The sequence below is a fragment of the Musca vetustissima genome, unplaced genomic scaffold (assembly GCF_032173495.1).
Source record: "Musca vetustissima isolate MV318-11 ecotype Yass unplaced genomic scaffold, APGP_CSIRO_Mvet_v1 utg7804, whole genome shotgun sequence".
Taxonomy (NCBI): domain Eukaryota; kingdom Metazoa; phylum Arthropoda; class Insecta; order Diptera; family Muscidae; genus Musca; species Musca vetustissima.
In genome coordinates this window covers 815,908-833,041 of record NW_026887929.1, presented here as the reverse complement: position 1 = coordinate 833,041, position 17,134 = coordinate 815,908, and the positions used below count along the sequence as shown (strand labels likewise).

General features: G+C 35.6%; 5 protein-coding genes across 6 annotated transcripts; 3 read left to right on the top strand and 2 right to left on the bottom strand.

The window, feature by feature from the left end:
• Positions 1-1,169: 1,169 nt before the first annotated feature.
• LOC133335717 (serendipity locus protein alpha) lies at positions 1,170-3,467 on the bottom strand. Its single transcript, XM_061544018.1, has 6 exons — positions 3,375-3,467; positions 3,138-3,320; positions 2,399-3,077; positions 1,517-2,338; positions 1,317-1,427; positions 1,170-1,240 (listed from the first exon to the last, which is right to left on the bottom strand). The coding sequence occupies exons 1-6, from the start codon at positions 3,465-3,467 to the stop codon at positions 1,170-1,172; spliced, it is 1,959 nt and encodes a 652-aa protein (XP_061400002.1).
• Positions 3,468-5,697: 2,230 nt separating this feature from the next.
• On the top strand, positions 5,698-8,376 carry LOC133335725 (stromal membrane-associated protein 1). Its single transcript, XM_061544025.1, has 2 exons — positions 5,698-5,858; positions 6,909-8,376. The coding sequence occupies exons 1-2, from the start codon at positions 5,729-5,731 to the stop codon at positions 8,363-8,365; spliced, it is 1,587 nt and encodes a 528-aa protein (XP_061400009.1). The 5' UTR covers positions 5,698-5,728; the 3' UTR covers positions 8,366-8,376.
• A 1,407-nt stretch (positions 8,377-9,783) lies between these two features.
• LOC133335716 (protein FAM8A1) lies at positions 9,784-10,863 on the top strand. Its single transcript, XM_061544017.1, has one exon. The coding sequence runs from the start codon at positions 9,784-9,786 to the stop codon at positions 10,861-10,863; it is 1,080 nt and encodes a 359-aa protein (XP_061400001.1).
• A 227-nt stretch (positions 10,864-11,090) lies between these two features.
• On the bottom strand, positions 11,091-12,052 carry LOC133335728 (aminoacyl tRNA synthase complex-interacting multifunctional protein 1). Its single transcript, XM_061544030.1, has 2 exons — positions 11,975-12,052; positions 11,091-11,897 (listed from the first exon to the last, which is right to left on the bottom strand). The coding sequence occupies exons 1-2, from the start codon at positions 12,044-12,046 to the stop codon at positions 11,091-11,093; spliced, it is 879 nt and encodes a 292-aa protein (XP_061400014.1). The 5' UTR covers positions 12,047-12,052.
• Positions 12,053-12,919: 867 nt separating this feature from the next.
• On the top strand, positions 12,920-16,489 carry LOC133335727 (guanine nucleotide-binding protein subunit gamma-1). 2 transcript variants are annotated; one of them, XM_061544028.1, is made up of 2 exons: positions 12,920-13,001; positions 16,249-16,489. In XM_061544028.1, exon 2 carries the CDS (start codon positions 16,269-16,271, stop codon positions 16,479-16,481), a length of 213 nt encoding a protein of 70 aa, XP_061400012.1. In that variant the 5' UTR covers positions 12,920-13,001; positions 16,249-16,268; the 3' UTR covers positions 16,482-16,489. The 2 variants fall into 2 exon arrangements, with proteins under 2 accessions (XP_061400012.1, XP_061400013.1); XM_061544029.1 differs by having other exon boundaries at positions 12,955-12,996.
• The last annotated feature ends 645 nt before the right edge of the window (positions 16,490-17,134 follow it).

Below are 17,134 nucleotides of genomic sequence, written 5' to 3'. Positions count from 1 at the left end.
GTGTTGATAACCACCTTGTCCAAGCAATTTCAAAGCAGCGTCCACTTTTATTGGATTTGGAATTGCTGTGGATCTATTTGGAACGACGAGGTCATTTTTAATAGCGTTTATTAAAAACATAAACGCATCTTTATTGAGACGAACATTTTGTACAAATTTATAAAAATTAAATATTTGAAAACGTTTGTCACATTATTCGTACTTCTATTTTCATACCCGTGTTCACTTAGGTAGAGTATATTTGATCGATCTCTTAAAATTCTTTTTTTTAGTTGGTTCATCATTTTTGTTTAAAAAAAAACACTGGTACCACATAAACATATGTTTTAAATGTTTAATGTTAAAAAAAAAACACTCGTACCACATAAAAATATGTTTTTATTTACAATTTTTTGACGTTTCCTTTTGTCATTTTTCGTTATTGTTTACTTTGTGGTGCCAGTGTTGCCCTATTTTCGATTTATTTTGCGAATGCGTTTGCGTGAGCGATACAGAGTACCAAATTGCACTCTTAACGCATTTAGCTTTCGCATCGCACTTGCTTTCGCAACGCAATACAGAGTAACCCCCCTGGTGATAGGATTCGGGTTAGTAAACAAGGACACAAATTTGCATTTCCGGAAAACTTTTCTCTAGGCTTCCATTTTGCATAGATAGACGGTTACTATAGAGGACTAGGGCTGTGGGTATTTTGTTTGTCTAGAATTTAATTCAACTTTCCTTTACCACGAACTTGGAATTAATACTGCAAGTTTCAAATTTCAATTGAAGAATCAGTCGGATCCCCTGACTGCTCAATTTTCTTCTTTTAACCCCATTATTGTCCTTGAATGCAGGGTTGACTTCAATAACATTATTTTCCCCCTAAAAAAACAAATTTTTTAATAAAAAAAATATACATTTTTATATTCAATTCGAAAACTTAAAACAATTTATAAAAACATTAATTTTTTAATAGTTTCTTTTACAAAATTTTGTAAGAAAAAACACCAAATCTTAAATTACAAATCTTGTTACAGTGTGTCTTAAAGACGACATAAAGTCAAAAAAGTTATAAAAAAAATACTCAACGAATACACATAGGATAGTGTAAACGATCGGTAAATAAAAATACTTTAAAATAATACAATAAATATGTAGATATAGAAAAAATCGAATAAATACGTTTTTTAAATAATACTTGTGTCGAGCATATTCTCCGCCGAATGACTTCTAAAATCATTTAGATCATCGAGAATTTCTAGAAAAAGAAATAATAAATAAAAATTAATATTTGCAGTAATTGTAAATTAAAATAAATATTTTATATTTTTTACCACTTATTTGTAGACTTCCAGAGTTATTTTTATTATAGATTCCATATATTTCATCATTATCACATGTTGTTGTTGTATGTTTCTTAAACATGGCCTTACGCAGACTTTCCTCTAAAAATAAATGTAACGAAATTAAATACTATAAATTATAAAAAATATTAGAAAAATAAATAACACAAAACTGAATCAAAAATACTCACTCCTTCGTACATTAAAACGATTTACTTGAGCTGTTGCTACTGCCGCATTGGGTGGATATTTTATGGATGGTTTTGGGGACGAATTATTTAAAACGGCTTTTTCCTTTAAAGGTGTCACTGGTATTTTCGAATAATTACCTTTCATGGAATCACTGGCCAATTTCTGTGCCCGTTTCTTTTCCACGGGAGTATTACTATACAATATACTACATATACTGGGTGATATACCAATCGATGCAAACATTTGCTGGGATTCACTTAACTCATCGGACATTAGAAATACTTGCGATTTGGTGGCACTCAATGGATTACCACCATCCAAGGATGATTTGCCACCAAGTTCATCCATAAATTTACGTAAAATTGAACGTAATATTTTAAAACGTTTTAATATACGCTGCACATCAATCTGCTCCCTATCGGAATATTTCAATATGGCCTGACACTCGTGCAGCATTACAGTGAATTTCTTATACAATTCCAAACGATCACCATATTTTTGTAATTCCTTTTGATTGACAATTATTTGAAAATGTTCATATAGGAATTTTCCCATTTGCGCAATGTCCTCAAGTGCTTGTTTGCTATATTGTTTATCGCACGACTTTATAGCTTGATTAAGCAGATCATAATAGCAGGAGGTGAATGCATAGCTATCGATAATTTCCTGTATAGCTTGTTTGAAATTTCTGACTTCATCATTGAAATGTTGTTCCAAGATATGGGCATACATATTGGAATTGACTTTACTCTGGAGCGAAGGTATAATGCAAGAGTCCAAGGATTCAAATGAGGCCAAACAGCTGCGTACCACCGTTTTGACTGGAAAAGAAAAAATCATTAAAATTACAAATTCTATAAAAATTAATCGACATTTTTTACTCTTTGAATTCGCCGCAAAGGCAATAGCAAACATGCCAATCTGTGTGGTGCGATCTATGTTGACATCAAAATCAGCAATTAATTCATCCAATTGTGTATCATCAATACGCTTTTCTTTGATTTCCTTTCTCAACCGCTCCACCGACAGTTTGTCATAATCCAAAAAGCATGTAAACACCAAACGCAACAGCGCCTCATTTATGTAATCCTCCAGCTGATAGAGAGCATTTTCCAATGATATACCTTTGATTTTACGATTACTATCATTCACCGGCGTAGCCATTGTACATTCCTCTTGAAATGCCATACATTCCCGTATAACCTTCTGACACAAGGCACTCAAAGCCTTTTTATCCTGTTTCAGGGCAACATTAGCAAATGCCAAAGTATGACTTAAAATCATATCAATATTGGAACGGATTTGTTGGCTAGCAATTTTTGCTTGATTTTGATTTTCTTCATCCACCATCAAATTTTTCTCACTTCCCGAGGCATTTTCATCTTTATAACTTGTATAGGGAGCCAATTGATCCAATACCATATCCATGAGATCTACAAAAGTGTTTTCTTCATGGACCCCAGATTCATCTGCCTCACTAGCAGATTTCAATATTGCAATACAGGAACGTAAACGATCCAAACACCAATGTATGCGATCTATAAAATGTTCCTTTCCAGCCTACGAAAAGAAAATGACTCCACAATAATACTTTGATATCTTTGATCTTCCCAAACTTACCTGTATTGGAATTCCATGACTGGCTTCTGTTTTAATTGCACGTTCCATATTCCTTATGCAGGTTACAATTTGGGTCAAACACAGATATATGATGTCGATTTGATCATAACGTTGCCCATTATTATTTTTCAATAGGAATCTCTGTAGACCCTCTGAAAGTCTCAAAAACTCGAGGCAAAATTCCTTTAAAAAAATAAATTTTTATATGTAAAGGAAATAGTGGTGATCCGTACTTACATTCAATTGCTGAAGATTATGTGGCGTTCTGTTCATTAAATGTTTACATTTCGATAAATGTGTGAAAAGTTCCTGGGTCTCTGATGCTTCCATTTTTTTAGTATTTATTTTATATAAATACGCTGGCTTTTTAAATCTATTGTATGATTTGCATAGTCATTTTTGTTCGATATACGCGAGAAAGGGCAGAAATAATAAAAAAAAATTATTTCGCAATTTTCCCGAGAAACAACACACTACAACACCATACTCATTTGGAATATCTTCTATATTTTATATATTTTCAAGTTGAAGTAGTTGTATAAATATCATTAGTTGTATTATTTCTATTAACTCTTATATTATTTCCATTTATTTAATTAAAATATTAATAAAACATAAAAAACAATTCTAAATGCACGCATCGACACGATTATGAAGCTGACCGTTTGAATTTAATATTACAAAGCCGCCAATTCGAAATTGCCGCCATTACGCACAGGTGCAAGGTAGATATACAATGTAGCCGCATCGGCGAATTTCTACAACAAACATCGGTTGTTGTATTTTGATATGTCAAAAATATTTTGCCAAAACAAACAGATTGACAAGATTTTTTTACATAAATTCTTGTAGAAAATGTTAATAAAAGTATTCCCAAAAAAGCTATTATAAAATTCGGAGATTTTCATTTATAATTTTGTTTTTTAATTTTTTGGTTCAACATTACAACATTTTTGACATTTATTTGTCCAACAGCTGGCCCGATGCGGCTACCTTATTAAATATACCTTGCACAGGTGTAAACAAATTGATAACATATGGCTTGCAGCTATACACTGTAAAGTGATGACATGAATAAAATTCAACTGCATGAAAGAAATTGAAAATGTCGCAATTTTTGCCTAACAAAATTTGAAATGTAGTACAAGTTTTATGTAAGAAAACATAGAAATCACTTATCTACACATACAACACAACAAAATTATGGTCATATAAAAATTTATACATCAAAGTGTAAACATATGGCTTGTAGTCATGCACACTGAAGTAATAGCATCTTTGTAATAAATTAAAGGTTTTTAAAATAGAAAAAAGTAATTTATATTACATCTTTTTCTGTCTTAATCTCCTCTATGAGGATTTTTGACATAAATTTAATCATAGTAAATTAACTTTTTTTCTAAAATTTAAAAAAAATATTTTATTTTTTTAAGTGTTTCCTTTATGTGAGCCGTCCAAAGACTGATGTACCATACTTAAATGCCAAACCACGAATTGGACCTAACATTTGATAACATCTACAAATCAAATTTTCTACAAAAGATTTGCATTTCATTAGTACATAGATTTTGATCATGATATAAAAAAATTCGAATTCTGAGATGATTTATTTCTGCAGGGTAAATTCTGATAACTATAATACGATTAAGACAAATATATGTAAAATAAATTACATAATTTAAGTAAAATTCGTTCAGTGCAAATGAGACTTATGTACACAAAGGAAAATACAATATAAATTATGAACACATGAGATTTATAATAAAACATGACGCATGTACATGTAGTATAATTTATTAGATATTTATCTAAAGTGCAGTTTTTCATTAGATATAATTCTAATTTGAAACTTTTAATTCAATACCCTTATCTTGTCAATCTGATGTGTAACCCGGCCAACTTTATTTTCACACAAGCAGTACACAACTAGTGGCAACGTAAAGAGCAAGCGTCAAATGTTAACCTATGTGACGGCGGCACATATCTATATTTATGGCTCAGCTATCTGGTTATGGTTTTGAATAGGGATACGTTGTCGAGAGTAAACGTCGAGTTGACTAGGGATAGACTAATGCAAAATCTACTAAAAAATTAATTTTTCACATTAATTGTTGTCAATAAATGAAATAAAGTTCTAGAATGTGAAATTTTTAAAACATTTTGGCTTTTTTAAAGAAAATCGAAATACGACTTTGCGATTTTCTCAATGATTAAAAATCGACTTCGATTTTTTGACTTTTCAATAAAAAAGAAGTTTAATCGATTAGTCAAAAGTCGATTTACTTATCCCTAGTTTTGGAGGATAGGATTTTAGCAGCTTAAAAATTATTTTTTTTTTCGTGGAACAAAAATTGGTGGAAATAAAAATCATTTCTGTAGAAATTAGCATTATTCATTTTGACCTATGAGAAAAGCGACCTGTAATGAAACCTCAGTAGTGTGTATTTTCAATGTGGGCGAAGTAACAATTCAATCCATACGTAAACAGAAAAAGACGAGTTAAAACTACCCAACACAAACACACACATCTACGGACGACACTGCTGTGCTGTTCTAAACCCCCCTACAACAGAAGAAGAACTTTGTCGGAGATGAGTTCGTCCACATCGAGTCGCAAGGACCAGGAAAGGACCAAATTGATACAGGAAAAATGTCAGACATTACTAACGCAAATGTTGCGAGATGAGGACAACAAATACTGTGTGGACTGTGATGCAAAGGGTAAGAGGCCAGTGAAAAAAATCTCATACTATATTTTCTTAACGTAGTTGTTGTGAGGGGTGGAGATTTTGCTAGTGCTGACTAGCTATAAGCCGGACGTACTATATATTTTCTTTTTTTGTGTGATAGTTGAAAGATAACAAAAGATGGTGGGGTGGCAGTGGAAAGAGCAACAACATTTGTTCAGAAGTTTTATCAATTGTATTTTTATAAAAAAAAGAATACTTGTCGGTCGATCTGTTCGTCTGCCTGTCTGTGGTGATGATGACGTTTAGGCCAATTTTATAATCACAACAACAGTAGAGATGCGTCATAACTGAAATGGATTGGCAAATAGAAACAACACAAGCATTTCTGTTGTTGTTGCTATTTGTAAAGCAATTCGCATTTAATTTGGAGCTAATGCTGTTGCCGCTAATGTTGTGATTGTTGTTGTAGTTATTGGCCAAAATTTTTGGGGCTTCAGGCCGTATTTTAGTTCATACTTTTTGGGGTTTGTTATTTTGTTTTCGTCGCTTTTGTATTGTTCGCATTGCAATTAAGCGGCATTGAGCAGTTATTGGTATGCATTGTCAGTGTTTATATATTGGCGTTTTTATATTTTTTCTGTCGACATTTCCCTTCTGTCGATTCGACAGTGATAAACAAAACAGCAAACATCATTGACGTGTGTTAAAACAAAAAAAATAAAATACTGCATTGCAATGGTTGGCGGCTGGTTGCTATCTGCCGCCAGTCAAGTAAATGTTGATTTCTTTTAATATTTTTATCCACGCCTTTTGCAATGAAAATTCCAGAAAAAATATTTTTATATTTATTGAAAGGAAATCGTGCCATTTTAAAATAGCAATCCCTCCTAGCTACCATCCCTACCACAATTACCTTTGCACCCAATATATCGTGCCTCTGTGTAATTAAGTTATAGTTTCGAAAAATAAATACCAAAAGCGAAAGTAAAAGTCCATGACAATTTTTATTTACTTACATGCCACACACACACATGCACACATTCTTACATTTATTCCGTACATTTAACACTTCTTCTTTTAGGTCCACGATGGGCTTCTTGGAACTTGGGCGTATTTCTTTGTATACGCTGTGCCGGCATTCATCGCAATCTTGGCGTTCACATATCACGAGTGAAATCTGTCAATTTAGACACATGGACACCCGAGCAGGTTATATCACTACAGCAAATGGGCAATTCTCGGGCTCGTGCCGTCTACGAAGCCCAGCTGCCTGACGGTTTCCGCCGTCCCCAGACTGATACTGCACTGGAATCCTTCATACGTGCCAAATATGAGCATAAAAAGTACTTGGCCCGTGAATGGGTGCCACCATCACCGCCAAAGGTTGACTGGGCCAAGGAAATTGACGAGGAATTGGAAAGGCAGAAGCGTAAAAAGAAGGCGGCCCAAGCCAACACCTCGCTGGGCATAGGTGTTTTAAGTGGCGGTGGTGGCTCGAGCACGTCCTCCAGCGACAAGAAATCCACCTCATCAATGGCAAAATCATCACCCATACCAGCACCCCTACCCAAACCAAAACCCGGACAGAGCGGTAGCAGTCCCAAGGTACAACGTATCTCCACCAGTTCAACAGGCGCAGAAAACAATCAAAACAACGACTTGTTAGGTTTAGCTTCACCCACAAAACCGGTGCAAAATTCGTTGACGGGCCAAACGTCAGGATCCTCGAACATAAATGACTTGCAAAACGATACATTCAGCTGTTTCTTAAGTGCTACGCCCGCCACAAACGATCTAGCGCATCAGCAGCAGCAATCCAATAATACAAATTCCTCCCAGAACTCACTGGCCAAGGAGGAGGAAGACTTTTTCAATCAAGGTTCCCTAAACAGTACTGGCGATAAAGACAAATCAGGCAAATTGACCAAGGACAGCATACTGGCTCTGTACGGCCAGGCGCCTCCCAATCCCACGCCAGCCATGAACTTCTTACAACAACAGCAGCAGCAACAACAACAATTAACCAATCAGGCATCGATGTTTGGCGCTGCTGCTGGCGGATTTACTGGCATGGCACCAGGTGGTTTCATGGGTGCTGGTGGCCCAGCTGCTGCTCAGCAGCATCAATTCATGACTCCACCCAACTCGGCCAGCATGTACAATGCTCCGGTTATGACAGCGCCTGCCGCCTTTACTGCACCCGGTATGACCGGTGGTTTTGCACAATTTCCCATGCAAACAGGTTTCCCACAAACTCAGAATATAGGCGGCGGTATCATGGCTACTGGTCAGCCGGGAAATCTTATGCATGCAAATCAAAGTCTTATGACTAATTTGGCCGGTGCCAATGGAGCAATGATGTTTGGCATGCAGCCCACGGCTGCTATGTCGGCGCAACCCGCCTTCAATCAGGGTCTAATGGGAGGTTTTCCAACCGCCAATATGGCTGGGCAAGCGGCTGTTGCTCCAGCTGCACCGGCTGCCGCCAGCTTGCAGCAGCAATTTGGTAACCTTAATATTGGCAATGTGTGGCAATAAACTTTTGCACGGCTTGGCGTCTTACAAAACAACAAAATTAACTTGCCGTGACATTTAAATTAAAAGAAAAAACCGAAATTCCCAATTTCCCCCACCCTGAATATTAAATATACCCCTCCCATAAAGTATTCGACTTGAGAGTTTGCTGAATTGTATGTGGTCTCGACGACGTTTTTTTCCTGATTGTGAATATTATCAGGTCAGGGTTCTGTATAATGTAGAAGTATTTGTTTATTAATGTAATAATTATTATTTTTTGATGATGATCGTAACATATACAAACAAACCAACCAACACACACATACTACTATATATATTTAGATATGCTAACAAAAAAGAAAATTTCCTTGTTCTCCACAACTTTTCTGAACAACAACAAAAAAGTAAATCTTGTAAAGGTTTGAAATCACTTAATAAAATTTAAGTATATTTTTAGCTTATTTACGAGTGAGTTTCAATTGAAATGAAAGAGATTTTTTGGATTTCCAAACAAACAAAAAAAAAAAAAAGAAAAACAGCAATCAACACCAACAAAACTTAAAAAAATACTTCAATAATGATGATAAAGAAACAAACATAAATATGATATATTCCTCTTTAATTTTTATTGTGAAATAATTCTTAATAACTTTAAAAATGAAATAGATATAAATTTAATTATACCATATATAAATAATATATACAACTGATGATGAATAGAATCAAGTTTTATTGCAAACTATTACGTTCCAATTTCTTCTATTTAATTTAGTCCTATTTTTCCCCCACACTAATTACAAATATATTTGCATTTAGAAATACTTTTCCCACTTAATTTTTACAAATAAACAAATACGTTAACAACAATTAAAAATAAAATCGCCGTTAATTGATTTATTGGCTGCAGGCAGCGGATACGCGCGTATTTAGTGTAAACAGATGATGCCAGTTGGTAATCGATTACTTAATCAACGATTGCAACATAACTAATTGATTTGTTTTGTTTAGATTGTCGTGTCCTAAATAGAGTTGAATAATGTAGTTCACAAAATGAATCGAAATGAACTAGTCTCTTAATGCTGATGCATATTTAAATTCTTTTGAATTTTCTTTAAATTAGTAATTGAAAATAAAAAATATGTATTTGGATTAAAACTGTGTCGTTCTGTAACGAAGTAATGTATAGAAAAATTTCCGAGAAAGGAAAACAAGTCGAAATAAAAAAAACCATATAAAGAGGTGGGTCTAGTTCCGATCGTTCTTTTCTCAAAATAGTTGTTATTGAACATATTCGTTACGAAGAGACACAGCTTTAGCCCAAATACACACTTTTTTATTTTTAATTAAAATATTAAGCGAAATTGAAAACCAGTAACGTGTACACCCCTTTTGGGTATTTACAAAAAGGCCAAAATTAAACAAATATTCTGCAGGAAAAAATGAGTGATAAAGAAGAGATAAAGACGACTGATAACAAACCGATAGCAGCAAAAAGCGACGAAAAAGATGCAACCAAGGAAAATGCCCGTGAGATTACCACCAAGGAGGCGTATTTTGCCAGCCTGAACGAGTGGGTTAAACGGGCCAACATCTCACAAAATGCCATGGCCATGTTTCCCATGTATTTGATGTCCTGCTATCCCCAGCTGTTTTCCCCACAACCTGCTACTGTTCAGCAACAGGGTAGTAGCTTCATACCCGGTCTACAAGTGCCAACAAATAGCCAAACGGGTAGTGGCGCAGCAGCCCAACCCCTGTTGGTCAATCCAAATGTAAATGCTGCCGCAGCCATGGCTGGTTTCAATGGATTCCGCATCATGAACGAACAAAGTCAGGCGGATTTAATTAATCAAACTGGTGGATATGAATATGTGGTTGCTAGTCTCTGGAAACGGGCCATAGCTGAGCTCATTGATATGGTTATTATGCTATTTTTGAAAATCGTCACCATTTTCGTGGTGACCAATGTCTTTGGCTACAACATTATGCTGGACATGGATAAGGAGGTACTTAACAAGGCAATGGAAAATGAAGATTTTGGCACCGCTCTCATATATTCCCTAGATTTCTTGGCCTTCTCTTCCGACCTATTGGCTTTCGAGATTGCCACCAAACTGTTTGTGTGTCTTTACGAAGCCGTCCTGACCACATATTTCGACGGTGCCTCTTTGGGCAAACATGTCATGGGCTTGAGTGTGAAATATTGCGAAGCAATGGTCCTATTGCCACCCAATGTACCACCAGCACCTTTGGGGCCTCAAATGCAATTAGTCTTCCAAACTCCTCGGGTACAAATTCGTGCATTGTTGTATCCAGCCGAAACGCCTAAATTCAAGCGTGCATTTATGCGGGCCGTAGCCAAAAACTTAATTCTAAGCCTGCTATTCCCCATGTTTTTCCTAATGGCTTTCTTTAAGAATAATCGCACAGCCTACGATGTAATGACCAAGACCATTGTGGTGGAATCGAGCAGACAAACCCCTGTACTAAGGAGACCTCAGCAACAACAACAGCAGTAGTGATTAAAAGGAGGCACCACATCAGCGGTGATGGTTTTTTAAGTCGTGTATAATTTGTTGTGTATATTTTTTATTGGTTTGTTTCGTTTTAATTGCAACTTGCCATAAAGAGGTTTTTCCAAATATTCGTTTTTTTTTCAATAAAATTAGATTTTTGTTTATTTTTTTGTAATCTTGTAGGCACTGAGAAATAAAAATATAATTTATATATTTATGTGCTCATTCTTTTATTTCACTTGTACGTTTTTCAAAGTTTGGGCAACAACATTACCTTTACCAGGAACATGTAAGGCGGCACCCTTATAGCAAGCCACAAGCTGATCATTTGTCTTAAGATCGGGAGCACATGTTTCGAATATTTTCTTTTTGGGATTCATTTGGGCATCGGGTTGACGTTGGTAGCCTTCACAGTGGACCAAGTCCCCGGGAACAGCTCCGGCCGGGGGACTTAATACCTCAACCTTTTCGGGTGTGGAGGCACACATGACCATGGCCTCAGAGGTGACACCACGCATTTTGGCCGGCTTAAGGTTACAGAGAACAACAACCATACGATTTTGCATTTCCTCCAAGGGAACGTATTTGACGAGGCCCGACACCACCGTGCGTGGTTGGGCTTCTCCACAGTCGATTTTTTCCAAATACAAACTATCTGCATCGGGGTGACGAGATACCTCTACAATTTTACCTACACGCATATCTAAACGTCCCACATCAATGGGAAGTTCGGGGGCAGCATCCTTTTTGTTATTTTCGGAAGCTGCAGGTTTTTCTTTTTTGGGTTTCTTTTCTTTGGCCGGTGCTTTGGCGGTGGCGGGAGTTTCTTCTGCCTTTGCGGCCTGTGGTTTGTCAGTTGAAACTTCACTGCACTGGGCAACCGATGCACCTGGCACCGGAATTTGTTTCTTTCCATTCTTAATCTCCAAGGCCACCAATTGTGATCGGGCAATTTCTACTTGTTTTTGTAGCGCTGCATTTTCGGCAATCAGTTCTTTTTTCTTTCTGGCAATAAGTTCATGGCGAATGGCCGAAAGCTGGAAGAGTGGAAAAGTGAGTTGTATTAGCATAACCAAACTTTTTTTTCCATTTCATTATTTGGTCATTAAATTACCTCATTCTTAAGGGACTGAATAATGTCCAAGCTACGCTTGTTGTTTTCAACAACTTGTTCAATGGTCACCATGTTGCGGGATATTGTTTTCGAGGAGATTTGGCTAAAATTGGAACGTAGCAGAACCGATCCAAGTGGAAAAAGTCTTGAGAACATTGCCATAGCCAATGATGCCACCTTTTGTAAATTTTATGTCATCAATCATGTTACATTTAGGTGGTAGATGGTGGTTTGACGTAAAATAAAATTGTACTTCAATTCAAAATGTGCCTTTGGCAACCAAAAAACCCAAAATTATGGTATGATTTTATATGCGATCAAGTTCCATAAAACAGGTCGTGTAAAAAGCAATCGTTTTTGGCAATTTTTGATCAAAATCCCCGATATTGCCAATTTTTTTCACATTTTTATTCAATTATTTAAAAATAGAAAGCATTTTGACAGCTAGGGAGAAATCATCTGTCCTTATCGTGTATATAGTCATGTCAAAAAATTGGCCTGTATTAAAAATGTCCTTCAAATCTATTTTCATAAACCTAACCCATTCAAAATACTGAAAATGAGGGCGTGACCTTTAAATGGTATAGACTTATAATCAAAATCGACGTTTTTATGGTGATTTTGAGACAACATATAATCTTACACGGCAGGAATTTGGCAGACTAAATACAATTTAGAACTATCAAACAAAAATCGGTAATACCATAAACCATAATTTTTGCGTCAGTGAGTAAGATGCCATAGTTTACACTTTGTCATAACATTCTCATTGTATTAATAACCCCATGAAAAGGTAATTGGTATTGTTATCACTTCTATGTGAATAGTGTCTACCAACTGCAGCCAACTTCACACCGCATATCAATCATCATAGCGCTTATAGAGCGGTAGCAGAATTTTTTTGGGTGTGTATTTATTTTTTCTGGAATAAAAAAAGTGTTTCTAAACAAAATTACTAACAAAATTAATTTGTGTAAAATATTAAATCTTTTTAACAGTTTTTTCATCCTTCATCTAGAGTCGTAAGGTAAATCTACTAACGTACTAATATTTAACATATACAAATCAAAAGTGTTGTGAAATTTTGTGCATCAGAAGAATGAATTACAACCCTTAAGAAAAAAAACCAAACGAAATTGAAAACTAAAACCCCAACATACATATACACAAAGAAGAAGAACAAAAAAAAGACAATGAAGAAAAAAATGGATGCAAAGAGGTTCCATTCAAAAAATGTAAATTAATCTACGTCTATGGACCATATTGTGAACTTGGAATGTAGAATTTTTGGAGGAATTTCTTGGAAATAATGTGGAATACATATTGCGTCTGTTTTCCGATGATCTTTTTTGTATTTGGTATTCTCTATCAACCAAAAGACCTTGCTCCAGTCAGGGATTTCCTTCTTTTGTTGTTGTAATTTTCATATCATAACATGATGGTTAGAGTGGTGCTGCTCGCCTGCCTGCCACTCCCTTTAATCTAGTGACACTGACCGTCTCCCTTATACCCATCGTCTACTATATTAAGTTTTAGACAAATCCCATTGTCGGGGGTGGGTGCTGATGTGCTCCTCTACAATTGAGGGGGAGACAGACGTTTGTCGTATAGTATAGGTAGGGGTTGTTGCATGTCTTGTGCTTTAATCGATTGTTTAATGATGGCATGATAATGTAAACAAATAGAAAGAGACTAGAATACAATTTGTTTGTAGCTAGGGATTTTACTCCACCAGTAGTACATGGTATACCACGTACCACCACCTATATTTAATGAATTTAGCAATGATGGCGGCGACGACGGCTTTGCCTTTTCAACTCTCAGCTGTCCGTCTGTCTGCTGGCAAGAATTAATTGTTGCTATTTTACCCTTAAGGGTCTTTGCCTTTTGGTGAGTGCGCGATATATCGTATGTCGTCGTTGTTGTTGGTGTAATGTATCATCACTTGATTTAGTATTTTTTTTCTATTTTATAGTATATTTTTGTAGAATGGAAATACTGTATACATATGTATGTATGTGTGTGTATATATACCTAACAAATTATTGGTCATGGTTAATGCTGATGATGAATGTCTGTCTGTATGTATGTGCGTGGCGTACTTTTTAATATTAAAAATAGAACAGATGAATTGCTAGGTGGTCCTCTCATATGCCTTAATAATTTCTGAATCTAGGAAATTCATAAATTTTTAAATGCACCAAACAAGAACAATGACCTTTTTTATATTAAAAAGTGGAAATAGAAAAAAATGAAAACAAAAATTAAGCTGAGCCACTACGTTCCCAGAGCATCTTAAATGATATTAGACCACTGAGTGTCGGGAACCAATAACACCATAACTTCCTGAAGCTTGTACATGACTAGTATTTGTAGGTGTGTGTGAACAATATCCACTGTTACAACAAAAATCTGCTTTGAAAAGTCAGCTTCTGAGTTGATGACAAATATCCAACCCTTGATAGGTTTGGATTCTGAACGGACTAGGTATGACATTTGACTAATGGGTAAAACTAAGCGACTATATGTCTCCAGTCCTGAGATTTGACGGTATAGATGTTGTTATCCCTAGTAGAGACGACTGGAACCGTGGCAAACCTCCTCTGGACGGTCTGGTTTTTTATACAGACGTGTGACATCATGGGTAATGAAAATGGGACCATGATGTTACTGACTACTGCAGACTTTGTGTCGTCGCTGTTCAGTTCTGGTCTACAGACCAATTTCTTTAGCCATCGAAACTTCTCCCACCTTCCTCCTAATAATTATAGCCTCCTTGGGCAAACATGTCATGGGTTTGAGTGTGAAATATTGGACCTATTGCAACCTAATGTATAACCAGCACATGTGGGGCCTCAAATGCAATTAGTCTTTCAAACTTCTCGGGTACAAATTCGTGCATTGCTGTATCCAGCCGAAAAGCCGAAATTCAAGCGTGCATTTATACGGGCCAAGTTTTTTTTGCTATTTCAAATGCCTTCGAGGCATCTGCACACAGAATTGGGCATATCGAATTCTCAGAGTATAAAATATCTTTCTATGCTATAATTTAGTTGGGTCCTTCGCCGAATTTAAGGCCTTTTTATACCCACCCTTCACCACACTGTGGTACAGGGTATTATGTCTTTGTGCATATGTTTGTAACAGGCAAAAGGAAACGGAATAGACCCATGGTTCCTTTTGAGAATATGCATAGAATCACTTTCTAAGTCGATTTATGCATGTCCGTCCGTACGTCTGTCTGTCCATGTTAAATTGTAAACAATGTCGCATTTATGATCCGAATTGGATGAAATTTGGCATAGGTCACTTATTTGGCTCAAGGACGAAGTCTATTGAAATCGGTTCAGATTTAGATATAGCTCCCATATAAATTTTCGTTCGATTTAAGGTAAATGGTGTACCAAAGTCCCTGTATATATGTATTTCGATTTGCACGAAATTTGGCACAGCGTTATGAATTAGGTCTAGAATGATGTGTGTTAAGTTCCGTCAAAATCGGTTCAGATTTAGATATAGCTCCCATATATATTTTCGTCCGAATTGTACACAAAAACCACAAAATATGTCGGATTGGGATGACATTTTGAATAGCGTGTTAAATTGTATCCAGAATGAAGTGTGTTAAGTTTCGTTGAAATCGGTTCAGATTTAGATATAGCTCTCATATATATTTTCTTCCGATTTAAGGTAAATGGTTTTTCGATTTGCGCAAAATTGGGCATGGCGTACTGAATTAAGTCTAGAATGATGTCTGTTAAATTTCCTGAATATCGGTTCAGATCTTTACTGGTTAAATTGTTAAATTTTAAAAAATTTAATGTTCAGTATTCACAGTAAATTTTGTAAATGACAGAAACTGACTTCCAATCACAAAATTTCACAGCACAAATATTATTTTTTATTTTTTTTAACTATAAATTTTATACTAGATTTATTGTATATACCTTACTAACCCCTCACCCTCAAACATTGTCCTCCCCCCTCATTACATTTATACTCACTTTTTTTGTTTTTCTCTATTCCCAATAATTGCAGCAGCATTGCTTAGAACCAAAACAAAATAATTCTTTGTTGTATGCACTTTGAGAAAAACAACCACCACCACCACCAAAAAACCACCCATTTTTACTAAAAAATCATCCCTCTTCCACAAAATCTCACAGTAGTTGCTTATTTTACATCCTAACCCACCCACCAACCAATCAAAGTCAAAACTCCCCCCAACTGATCTTTACTTTATTCTTACTCCAAACACACAAATCTCATCATAGGACTATCCGAGACAGCAGTTATGGACGTTATGTCTTCGTCACTGCAACAGCAACGTATTATTGTCGAACAATTGAGACGCGAAGCAGCCGTCGATCGTCAACCGGTATCGGAATCATGTGCTGCCATGATGCGTTACATATCGCAGCATGAACAGGAGGATTATTTATTGACCGGTTTCACCAGTCAAAAAGTCAATCCATTCCGTGAGAAGTCATCGTGCAGTGTTCTTTAAATGATGATAATTATTTAAGATGTAATGGATGGATGGATAGATGAATTGGATTGGATAATGGACGGAAGGGTGATGACGACTACGGCATTGATAAAGGCGGCTATGTGAGAAGGATGATCATGTGTGGAAATTGAAGTGTGGAAACAGAAATCAACGAAATAGTTAAGAAGTGGAAATTTTGGCAAAAACATCAACTAAATCAAGGATAGCCTAAAACCTATATCTCATAGGCATTTGAAGTAGAGTTCCCCCGGCTCACCTATATCAGCAATAAATAGTTTTAAAAATCTACAACAACCACAAAAATAAGGATGACATTTTTCAAGTACTCAACCACAATAACAATACAACATATTTAATGATGGGAATTATTCAAAACAAGAGCAGTATATATATGTATCCTCATATATATTAAAAATTCACATATATCAGAATTATATACACTTCTCTGTCTACTATATATATACTACTATACTATATTATATATTATTGATATTTATGATAAACAACAAACACAAAAGTAAACCAAAAAACATATTTAAAACTATTTATATTATCATTATTACCAACAACAACAAAAAATAATAATTACTTTATTATTATATATTCAGAGAGATATATACATAAATTTAATTGTATTGTATTATCCAAGA

Excerpts from the sequence above, each read along its gene's own strand:
- LOC133335717 (XM_061544018.1), bottom strand. The coding sequence starts at position 3,467 with ATGGAAGCATCAGAGACCCAGGAACTTTTCACACATTTATCGAAATGT. Across the intron at positions 1,428-1,516 it reads TCGTTTTAATGTACGAAGGA|AGGAAAGTCTGCGTAAGGCC; the intron begins GTGAGTATTTTT and ends ATTTATTTTTAG. Across the intron at positions 1,241-1,316 it reads TGGAAGTCTACAAATAAGTG|AAATTCTCGATGATCTAAAT; the intron begins GTAAAAAATATA and ends TTCTTTTTCTAG.
- LOC133335725 (XM_061544025.1), top strand. The coding sequence starts at position 5,729 with ATGAGTTCGTCCACATCGAGTCGCAAGGACCAGGAAAGGACCAAATTG. Across the intron at positions 5,859-6,908 it reads TGTGGACTGTGATGCAAAGG|GTCCACGATGGGCTTCTTGG; the intron begins GTAAGAGGCCAG and ends TTCTTCTTTTAG.
- LOC133335716 (XM_061544017.1), top strand. The coding sequence starts at position 9,784 with ATGAGTGATAAAGAAGAGATAAAGACGACTGATAACAAACCGATAGCA.
- LOC133335728 (XM_061544030.1), bottom strand. The coding sequence starts at position 12,046 with ATGGTGACCATTGAACAAGTTGTTGAAAACAACAAGCGTAGCTTGGAC. Across the intron at positions 11,898-11,974 it reads TTCAGTCCCTTAAGAATGAG|CTTTCGGCCATTCGCCATGA; the intron begins GTAATTTAATGA and ends CCACTCTTCCAG.
- LOC133335727 (XM_061544028.1), top strand. The coding sequence starts at position 16,269 with ATGGACGTTATGTCTTCGTCACTGCAACAGCAACGTATTATTGTCGAA.